General features: G+C 38.6%; 1 protein-coding gene across 1 annotated transcript in view; it reads right to left on the bottom strand.

Moving 5' to 3' along the window:
* Positions 1-4,973: 4,973 nt before the first annotated feature.
* The window catches only part of NOL10 (nucleolar protein 10), a 46,315-nt gene continuing 39,375 nt past the window's right edge, over positions 4,974-11,913 (bottom strand). The window contains exons 20-21 of the mRNA XM_075750628.1: positions 8,719-8,821; positions 4,974-5,403 (exon numbers count right to left, since the gene is read on the bottom strand). Coding sequence (XP_075606743.1) covers positions 5,284-5,403; positions 8,719-8,821 — 223 coding nt within the window. The 3' untranslated portion in view covers positions 4,974-5,283. The remainder of the gene's footprint in view (positions 5,404-8,718; positions 8,822-11,913) is intronic.

Below are 11,913 nucleotides of genomic sequence, written 5' to 3'. Positions count from 1 at the left end.
GAATGCCTAAATTGTAGGTGGTGGAATGGGTGTGGAAATCAGCAATACCCCATTTTGTAGACAGAATGACTTACGAACTACGTTGCAAGGTTTACAGTAATCTACTACAGAGTCTTTAAAATGCAGGAATTCTTTTTCCTCCGGTTGTGTGAAGTACAAGCTCTGATAAATCTGATTCTTTTCTGCAGGCTGTACTATAAGTTGTCATTTTGGTGATAGGACTATTCTTTGTGTTCATCATAAAGAATCAGTTGTTGAGTAAAATGGGCTTTGAAACACAGAGATAACAATCAAGAGCTAAGGTTTATTAATAGATTTATGCGCTTCATTCAGCTTAAAACCCCCATACTTCCCAAGATCAGACAAAAAATATTAGCTGTGGAAACAAGCCAAAAAATGTATTTAATCTTTATGAAAGAGATAAAAAGAACTAGTGAGGAGTTCAGTTGAAGGATGGGACAAAGGGGGAAAATGACACCAGTCAATTAATGCTGCACGCCTCTTCCTTATGCCCTACAACCATTCATAGAGTCATTGGGATGGAGAGGTCCTCTAAAGTTCATTAATCCATTCCTCCTCCTTCTCAAGGCAGGCTTCACTATACCTGTGGGGTTCCTGCAGATGTTTAATCTGACATTGCAAGTCTTTCGGTGCACATTGCACAACCTCCCCAGGTAAGCTGTTGTATTGCTTCAGTCGGTCTGCATCTGAAAGTTGGTACTTTCTTCCTGGAATTCAAGTCCATTACTCATTTTCCCATCTGGAAACATGGAGAACACAAATGTAAAAGGCTGCTGCAAAGCAAGATGGAGTAATGTGAAAACTGGTACCCTCTCCCTCACATTTCTTCCTGAAACTGGTAATGTCAAATCATACCTACTTTAAGCTCTGTACATAAACAAACCCCATGAGTATAAAAATGTGTGTATATACATTTTACACACATCTGCTATTTATACAGGGGATATTTTAAATCATACTTCACTACAGTAAATTCATTGTTTTGTATAAACTGATGGATGCTCTCCATTTCAGACAGTTATACAGCCACAAGAACACAGCATGCTTCTTGGCTTGGTAATAGCATTTTTGAAAGAACATTACACAAATAATTTTGGTTCAATGTTTGTTCAATGACTAATAGCCTATCTGAAGTAGACTATATTACTTGTGGAGTAAGAAAATACTGAAGAGAATACCTACTGAAGTATAGGTGACAGACCTGGATCAGATCCAGGTCTTTTCTTTCTCTAGTATTTTACTCATATTTAACCACTATCTGTAAATTTATAAGGAGTTTTTAAACTGATTGTCACCACTAAGTCGTCATACATATGAAACAATCAGGGTTTCCATGAAGCTACAGCATCTGATCACACTTAACCTTGAGTATGAACCTTCAATGTCAAAAGGGGTCCACGGAGCTGTTCCAGCTTCAAGGAATGGCAATACTGGATCAATACTGATTCCTATGGTGGAAAATGAAGTGCTGTTAACTGAAAAAAAGGTCAATACCTAAGAAATGCCTGCTTTGGTTGCATTATGAAGTTAATTGATTGCAATGATGTTGCATTAATATGTCAGCTTCTACTGAAGCTCTCAAATCTTCCCCCAAATAGCTGTTCAAGGACATTAACCTGCTTTATCAATCTCAAGAATCTAAACACGGTTTATGCCAGACCTTGGGGCTCTGCTATGGCTCCCCGACCTTGCCAAGGGTTTGGCTGGCTGTGCTGAAAGCCAGCTCTGGTAACAGTATGGCCAAACAACTGGGGACCAGACTGCTACGAGAAGAGATGTGTGAGACAGAGCTCTGAGCAGCCTTGCCAAAGGCCTGCCCCCGCTCTGCTTGGCAGCTGCATCACCCTTGGTCCTCACCAGCGCTATGTCACAGGCGTGTCCACGCCTGCCCAAGTACCTCACTGATCCTGACCTGCTCGCTTGACCTTGGACCTGCCTTGTCGTTACGGACTCGTCCGTCTGGTCTGTTGGTTGAAGCTCACTGCTGTCACCCTACTGCTGCTCTTGTTCCATAACTGCAGGACTGCACCTCCTGTCAGGGGGGTCACTGCCCCTGCCTGCCTTGTCACCCCGAGCTCCCAGCCTGCCTTTCCCCACAGAGCTGCCCACTCTTGCTGCTCCCTGATGCCTCAAAGGCCAGGCTTGCAAGGACTCTTCGTCCCTATTTCACCAAAAAAGCTCTTGGGCTCAAATGCGTGCCAGGCAGCTTGGCACAGCCCTTCAACTATAGCTGACCTGCGTTCCAGAGCTGGACACCCTGGAGAGCCATGCCTCACTATTTGCAAAATGCAAACATTGAACACTTCTGACTGAAGCGAGCAGCACAAAGAACACCGACCTCTTTCAAACCTTGAATAGTCAGATCAAGGCTAGGAAATCCACTTTTCTGGTATCACTGGTTCTAACTGCTGCTGGTTTGTGGGAAAAAGTAGCCTGAGATTAAATATTCATTCAATTAATTTATGAATTTTTAAATTATATACTATCCTCCTGCTTTAGAGACATGCTGGGTATCCCTCTGCCTGTATTAGAATGACATGTCCTTCCTTCAGGAATATGGCTGCAGCAGGATAAACACCTTTGGCACTACAGACCTGGTTTAATTCTCTCTAGTCTTTCAAAATGTACATCAGCCACTGGTTATCTAGTAGAGCACAAATTCAGTCACAGCTAAGATGAAGAGCGCAGAGAGCTTTGCCTCTTCTTCACCTTCACCAATGTCCTGTTCCACCAGGGTCTCATGCAAGCCCTGAGCAATCCAGTGCACAAATGAAGAAACTGTTGAACAAAGAACCGTCCACAAGGCAGCTGTTCCTGGGCAAAGACAAGCAGATGAATTTACAAGGCAGTACAGTCTCCCTCCTTGGAGGAGCACATCACAACCAGTTGTAATGTATGCCTAGTACATTTAAGCACCATTTAAATTATATCCCAAATATCCTTTATGTGAAATAAACAGTGCGCATTTTGCATGTGCCTTCTCTCTAGCAGTATGAGGTATATTCCTCTAATCATACAGGCGCCAACCTAAATACATTATCAGTATTATCATAACAAGGTACTCTATAAGTGCATGAAAAACAAAGCATACACTCACCAAAATGGGTGTCAGTCATGAGAATCTCAAAACAGAAGAGACATGCTTTTTAAGCTGAAAGTTAACCATTTCAAAGCCTGTTCACTACTGTCCTGCAGGTGAACCAGATTTCTTTTTACTGCTCTTGACAGCCAACAAAATTATTGCTCAAATAAGGATGTTTTAAACCATAAATGCACGTCTACCTCTTGATCAAACATAAAAGGGATTTAGGCCTACCATGAGAAGGAGCAAACTCCTCCAAATTTCTGTTCTTACAGTGCCAGTTCTGTCCACCTAATCCCCAATTCTCCCTGTATCAACCAGAATCGCAGCAAGTTTCCACCATTAATCTTTCCATGTCTGGTACAGCCGTGCAGCTGAAGTGAATGCACCTGAATTGCATGCAGGTAATTTCTAAGAGATAACACAATGCTCCAGGGGAAAGATGTTGCACTAGTACAAATTTTAACTTGTCATTGCACTTGGATTTCAAAGGTTTGAATGTTATCAAAAGACAAAGACTCCAGAAAGAGAGACATATCCTGGAGCAACCATAACTGCACTAAATTTTCTCAGTGGCTAAAGAGAAGTAATAAGGGTACTTCTTGACATGCAGCACGGGTGAGACTGACGTTGGAATTCTGGATAGTTCTGTGTTAAATAGAAAGCATGAGAAGCTCATGGACAATGCAGAAATTTGACAGCTAGAGGTAAAAAATAGGTATTGAGAGACTCACCCTTTAGTTGAATGCAAGGACAGAGAGGTGATGATTACAGTGTATGTTTTAAAGATGAAAATACCAGGTACAAAAGGCATTTTTAAATTAAAGGAAATAATATAATTAAAAACAGCAGTAAGGAATTAAAGCAGTTAAAACTAAATCAGGGAGAAAAACATAAATTTAACCATGTGACTGATTATTCTACCATATAAATAAAAAATAAAAAAGCATCTGGCTATGGGAAACCAAAGTTTTTACTGAAATAAGTGCAAAAATTCTACAGTAAATACTGTCCAGGAGACCTGTCTAGATTAATCAGCTCTGGTTTATAAAGCAAGACACTTAAGAACCTGCAAGTCTCTTAAAAGATTTACAGTGATGGAGAGATTCACTGATTCTTGTTGGATCCAAAGTTCACAGTTTCTTGGATTTTGCAAAAAGACAATTTATAAAGCCTTTTAAAAAGTAATAAGCAAAGCTCCTTTAGGATCAAAGGTAAAAATTAATTTCCTTACTTAAGTAGTGAACTACTAAAATAAAAGATGGTTTGCAAGATAAAAATCAAGAAGAGATGCTGTATCCCGGTTAGCAACAAGCATTCTATGGGGAATCAAAAAGAAGACATAGAAAAGAATCAATCATTTCCCTTTTTAAAGAATCAGAAGCTACTGGCATGGCCTTAAGGTGCTTGTTATGTGAACACATACCACTTGATCTGCATTAAGCCATGGCTAGCTTATCGAAATATATTAAACCTGGTCCTAAGGATTTTGAGTAAAGGCAATATTCACAAAATTTAACTTAATAAGACTATCCTTGTGAGATTCCCCTTTGTGCACTGGTGTGGCAAGAGACGTTTCCTTACAGAGTGACTTAGAGGAACCTAAATCAGGCAGTCTCAATTGCCCTCATGACCACCATTCGTACCTCCTCCTGGCTACTAAGGCAACTCAAGAACAAAGCCAAAGTCAGTTTTTGAAAAACACAATTGTGTGTCATCCTTCAAAAACCATAGAAGAAAAATTTGTTGTGCCCTTGTAAAGATAAGTTTTCAGACTAAATAACTTACCCTTGATCTTCTATCTAAGCACAAATAAAGATCTGAGAAAGCAAAACCCACAGATCTTAAGTTAAATAAAAGACAGGCAGCCTCATTGTATACATAAATTCTTATATAAAAAACATCCAGGGTTACACAATAACCAGTTGCTGGTGATTTCTGCACAAATACAGTTCACACTGGAATTTATAACACGCCATACTTGTAATGTCCATTGGTCAATACTTTTACTTTTATAAACTTTTCAATAATTAACACAGGGTTTAACAAGTTCTGGTTTTTGCGTTCATCAGTGAATCAAAATACAAATACATTGGTACTGTGTCCCAATTTGAAAAGGTCCCTTTTTCAAATGAAAAATGAGATAAAAGAAGTTTCTTTAAAAAATGATATAAAATAAATCAACGAAACAGTCGTCCTCTTCCACGTTTGCTCTTGAGATGACTAGCAGAACGCCTAAGAGTTTTCCTTTCTTGACGATGTTGTTTCTCAGCTTCCTGCTGTTTCTTCTGCTGCTCTGTCTGGAATATTAAAATAAAAATAGACTCAGGTTCCTGTAAACTTATATAGATACTTGAAGAATAAGGTGATACGCATCAAGTCAGAATTCCATTTGGGAAATCTGGAAATGTTACTGTAAATGGTCCCATGCTATCTTGTCTTATATCGTACCTGTTGATTCTGGGTATCCTTAGGCATTACCATTCCAAATAATTCATAGCAAACATTTAAGACAAAGATATTGAAAAACAGTGAATAAAATCATGTATTTCAGATGAAAACCAATCTCTAACAACAGACTGTAAATTTACACTCCAGAATTTATGTTTTAATGCCCTTAAGAAGGTAAAGCACAATTTGAGGCTATTTAGGGTCTACTTTAGTTAACTAATATTACAACATCTAATATTTGCACAAATGCATTTTAAAAAGACAGAACACTTAATTAAATTTGCTGAAACATACAAGTTTTCTAAATAGTGTTCTTAAAGGTACTTGAAAAAGTGTTTAACATGCTGTATGCAATTCTAGAAAGACTTTCCACATGAAAATAATTTAAAATCTCTGCTCCTGTGGCACATGCTCTATGAATGTTTTTCCTCTTCATCAAAAACACGCTGAAAGGATTTCATTTACATGCCACATAGATGAAACGGCTCTTACAGCCATACACTACTATTTTCTTTGGAAGACTAAGGCTTGTCTTCAAGCTAAGCATAAATTAGAACTAGCAGACTTGAACTAGCCAAGCTCAGGCAACTGTCCATGCTATAAAATACTCCAGGAATTAGAGCAATTTCAATGGCAGCACTGGATAAATGCATTAACAGTGTGACAGAGTTACTGGTTACGCAGCTGTATCCACACTGCATCTAATTCTGCAATCAGCAGTGTCCATACATCAGCCCATCTCTTCCAGAATCTCCCATTAAAGTACCACAGACAACATTTTGGCTGAGGTGAGATATGACCCAATTTACCAAACCTAGCAATAAGCCCATACCAGTATCATGGTAATAAAAGCTAGTGGTCTTTAGATGTTGTTGAAATTTATTGACTTTGGTTTCCACTGCAAATAGGGAAACAAGAAACCCACACTGTGACAATGTAAGTAGTTTCTCTTTGTTTCCAGATTTTGTCTGAAACAGTCTTGAGAAATCTTATTTAATATAGTGTTGACTGCTACTGCTCGTATACTGAAAATGAATGATCTTGATTTGCATTTGAAGTTTTGGGTTCTTTTTAAAAAAATTCCTCTATGCCTCCCTAGTAGTGTAAGTACTTGGGTCTTTTAGAAACCCTGCTATTTTGTTATATCTATTTGCTATAATAAAGCATGCTGAAATTGGAAAACAGGATGCCACACTGTAGGAACCATACTAAAATCCCCTGAAAACTAAACTGTGAAATATCAATGACGAACAATTTCTTCACCGGATCTGACAGTTGTTGCTGGGCATTTGGGAGGCTGCTAACATACCACAACTGTAGCAGCCAAGTTCAGTCTCAATTCTACTGACTTACAAAGTCAAGTGATACCAATCCTATGGAAGCACAATTCTCTCCCACACTAAATCTTTCTACCCACTCCTAAATACACCTGCAGTTTATGGAAAGGGGTGCAGAAGCTGATGATCAGAGTAACACTAAAATCCCTTTTTTAGCTTGCCAACTTCATCTCTTCATCCTCTGACAAGGAGTGTAGAGACACAGCATACTGCATAGCGTGACTACTTCTTCCTAGCTCTCCCTTCCCTAGGGCTTCAGAATATACACACAGGGTCTGTTTATTTCAGAGAAGACTTGTAAGTCTTATTTTGCTTTTCTGTCGATAGGAGACAAGATTTCTGCTGTAGATGCATTATTTTTCTTTTAATTAGACTTAAAAAAAAAATATCTTTTTAATGCAAATGAACACCACGTAAGTATTTCAATAAAATGACATCAGTTGACACTCAGAGAAAAAAATCCATATAGGTTAGCAGCAATGTAATTTAAAAAACCCCCTCAAAGCTATAGCACATCTGATGGAATCAGGTAAAAATGGCATTCTGAACCACTGCCGTATCTGTCTTCTTCCACCTTACTCCCAAATTTTCACAAAACTATTAGTGAAAGGGGACAGTTCATTGTTCACCACTAATTTAAAGCTACTATTAAAAAAAGACTGTGCTTTCAAAGCCCTGCAAAGCCCATTTAATTAGCTGCAAGACACCGATATATCAGTTACAGCAGTTGGTAAAATCCCCAGATGGTTATCCTACACAGCACTGCAGAGGAATCCGTGACTTATTCCACAGTCAACGCATTTTAAATTCCAGCAATACAGGAATAAAAAACAGATGAAAAAGGATATCTGCAGACACTAATCAGGTAAAACAAGTAAGGTAGAAATAGTCCAATAAATCTCACTATTTGTTTTTTTTTTTCAGGCATACCCAATGCAACAATAAAATTACTACTTAGCCATTCTTGTGACAGCAGTTTTTACAGGTGAGAATCATATTTGACCACTGGTAAGGAGAAATGTATTATAGCAAAGAGGCTTATCTGAAGAAAACCAGTTTAATCTGAAGTACATTTTGCAAATTCAAGTATCAATTAATATGGGTCCTCAGCTTTTATAATGTGTCCTTTCCTCAGTTCTAAAGCAATTTTAAAGATTTTTTTTTTTTTTTTTTTTGCTAGAAGTGTTCTACAGCAGTAGCAGATGCACACATGCATTTAGTTCTGCCCACACTACAGAGTAATCACCTGTCTGCCAGCTACAAAATTCCTTACGAGGGGAAATCAAAACCCTTTGGGAAAGGTAGATAGCCAGCAGTCAATCACACACTTCAAATGGAATTTGGCAAGCAGAACAGGACCAGAGCTCGTTCTTGTGATCTGTGTTACACAAGTTCAGTGACAAAGGTGGTTAGGCGCTCTGTTTGTAACATGCTGAGACCTAGCAACATTACCAACCAAGAGCAAGCCTGTCACCTACAGCATCCTGACCGCATTTGGACCTGCAGACCAAGATCTGATCAGTCCTGGCACAGAAGTCAGGTAAGGTCACAAGCTTCTGATGGTATGTCTGCAAATAAACTATTAAAAGATAGAAGCCAGTATTTTCCACCGGAACACAAGATTTTATGAGTGCTGCCTGAGTTATAAGGGTATAAACACTCAGAGTACTACCGGAGGCTTTCATTCTCTTGGCAAGAAGCAGAAGAGTTGGCAGCTTATAAAGAAATGAAGAGGGACATTTGTTTGACGGTTTTAAAGTTCCTGTTCTTTCATGCAAAAACTAAAGTTACTTGTGCATTATCTTAAAAATTATATATATAGCTCACCTTCTTTAATTTGAATGTTGCCTGTTTGCTGCCTACTGTGGTATCAGACACATTGAGCGTGCCAAGTTTTTCTTCAAGCTTTAAACGATCTCCAAGAGTTTTCCTGCAGAGAATAATTAACATTAGTTCCTATTCTTGCCATCTTTTTCCTATAATAAAGGCTGATAATGCAGTCAAAACTAATCTCAATTTCTCTGAAACCTTGAAATGCCATAACTCTAAAAAATAAACATTCAGTAAACAGAAAAGAAACACAAGTTCAAATCATTCCCTCCAGATACTGCTTTCAGTAGAAACATTTTTAAACATTATGTAAAGTTCATTGTTTTTTCTGCTAAAAAAGCAACAGAAGTCTGGCTGAGAAAGAAACCACACCCTTCTATTGCTGTAGTTTCTATGAAATTTTAGAAAAAGCCAGGAATATTCAGCTGCAGTAATAGATACATACACAAACAAAAAAAATAAGGGTAGATATATCCAGTTTTCTTGAAATCTTACCACTTCTGAATTGGAAACACTTTTGAGGGAAGAAAATAATCTTGACTATAAATCAGAATGAATTCACCACCAAATGAACCACTTCACTGATAGAGGCAAACTACTTAGTCCAAATACAAATGACTTTTTGGACACCGTGCCCGCAACAGTCTAAAGCGAATAGTTTTCTAAATAAAAGACCAACGCAAAGAAGTGCGTGGGATAAATAAGACAGACCCTGACCCCAGAGAGGAGCTCCACGTGAGCATAGGCCTTCAAGCTCATGGTGCTCGTGAGTTTGTTTCTGCAAGCAAGCTGGTGTAGAGCCTCTCCCTTGGGCACCAACCTCCAGCATTGCTACGGAGGAGGAGGAAGCAGCTGTTGTGGCCAAAACCGATACTGCTTTCAGTTCTCCTCCACAGGAAGTTAAAGCCCCTACAAAGGCAAGACACATGGACGTGCCCCAGTTGCTCCAGGTTACGAGCTGGTATTTAACATCACCCTTGCTGACTTCGCTAAGTCGGGTTGTAAACTGGAAGACTGAGGACTGGAAATACACCTTGTTCCAGCATAGCCCCCAGCACAGGGGTGAGGCAGGCAGGGATGGTGCTGGTGTCAGCCAGCGTCCCTAAAGGCACCTGGGACTCCTAACATGGCTCGTCCTTCTTCTAAACGTGGGTCCTACGAGTAGTTAGTGCCGACTGAGAATATGACGTGGCTTGCATGATCAAATTTACTCTGCGATGTGCTCGGAAAACATTCGCCTCACTATAAACGAACTCAGTTTCTGCAATCTGAGATGCTGCTATTAGTACCTTATTAGATCTCTCTGAAGAGGGCTAAGAGACATTTTTGTACAAGTCTTAAAGTGGAAAATAAGTCATCATAAAAATACAGACGATTAGCAGCCACCAAAGCCAATGGCATTTACTATGGATGAAGGGCTCACGGACTAGGGCCGATGCGTGAAGTCTCTGAAGTTCGCTGAATTTTGGTTAATGAGCCATTTTATGTAACAAAGACTTTTCAGATTAACAATGAAAAATTACCGTCAAGAATTACTTTATTTCTCATGACTAGGTACTTTGATTGTATTTTTTTCTGTAGTATATTTTTCATTGAGTACATGTAAAAACTTGTTCCATCTGTGCGAATCGGGAAGACAAGCTAAGCCTTAGAGCTAACTATGGCAGAAGATCAGTCACTGACATTGTGGTGGGATTTCTACGTTCAAGTGAAGTCCCATTTTTCTCCCCTTTGAAAGTGAACCGGAGAAATATGGCTACTACCCAGCAATTATTTAGCATGACTGCCTAGATACTGCTTCAGTCAGGAGAAAAATTAAAATGAGGAGATATTAGCAAAATGCTGTGGGGTTGCAATTTTACTGAATAAATGCAGGTATGGCTATATTTATCTGCAAGTGTGCAGACCTCAAATGATAGTGAATTGCATACACTGACACACAAACACAACAGCTGGGTTGGCTGTTGTGCTGTTTTTTGGGTTTTTTTAAACCATCTTCAACAAATTGATTCAAGGGCTACATTAACAACGTTATTAAAAGCAACCCCTACCCTACAGTAAAAAACCAAACAAAAAGGTTGCCCAGGCACTTCTTTTTTCCTCATTATAAAGAGAGCAGTTTTTCAGGACTTTTCCTGCTGTTTTACTTCAGCAATACCTCGGAATGTCAACTATGCTTTTGTTGGCTTTTGTTGACTTTCTTGGCCACCTCTGCAGACATATACATTGACTGTCATACTTCATAAAGTACTACTACTGTGGTTTTTAATTCTGACATGCTCTAACCTCAATAACAAACCTTTTAAAGGGACATCAGTAAAATCAAAAGAGCTCTTAGCACACAGATAAAAACTTTCCTTTTATGGATTCCTTTTAAGTTACCATGTAAGGAACTTAAGCAGTAAGTAAAGAAAGCAAAGTTTTACAGGTTTTCATGTGTAAGCATAAGTGAGCAAAAGGAAAAAATGAAATGTGGATGGATTTGAGACAAGGCGCCTTTTTTTTTTTTTTTACAATCATGAGTAAATTTTGCAGCTTTCCTGTGCTAAGAAATGCACAGACTGTTGGTCTATAAAGAAATTCATAGTACGCACCACTGCTTTAAAAGCTGGGCTCGGAGCCGTGCTGAGTCAGGAACATGTTGAAAGAAACACCCAGTTTTATATAAGTCATAAACTGTTTCCTCAGGTAGAACATTATATGATTAGAGGAAAAAAAAAAAAGAACACCTAGCCATTAAATGCATAGTGAAGGTATTAAGGTACTTAATTATATTGGTCACAGACCATCATTCCATAACTTGGATAAATCAAATCAAAGACAAACATGCCAGCCTCACCAAATTGTACATGCCACTACAGTCTTTCCAATTTTCAGTACATTACTTGAATTAATTATTTTTATGCTGACTACTTATCACTGAATCAGGCCAGCAGAAAACATACTTAAATATTTTCTTCATAAAATTCTAATATGTAAAAATCCTTATTAAACAAACAAGTTAGCTCACAACACAGACTTATGATCAGTCATTATGATCACAGAACCATATCAGCTATAGGTTATGAGAAAAAGATACCAGCTCTTAATTTTAAAATTTCTTCTAAGAATTCGAGGAATATCAAACTCCATACTAAGGACAATGCTTGGATGAGCACAAATGGGATCAGTGGTTATAGAGCTAATTGCTTA

The sequence above is a fragment of the Balearica regulorum genome, chromosome 3 (genome assembly GCF_011004875.1).
Source record: "Balearica regulorum gibbericeps isolate bBalReg1 chromosome 3, bBalReg1.pri, whole genome shotgun sequence".
NCBI classification, from domain to species: domain Eukaryota; kingdom Metazoa; phylum Chordata; class Aves; order Gruiformes; family Gruidae; genus Balearica; species Balearica regulorum.
This window is presented reverse-complemented; position numbering and strand designations above follow the sequence as displayed.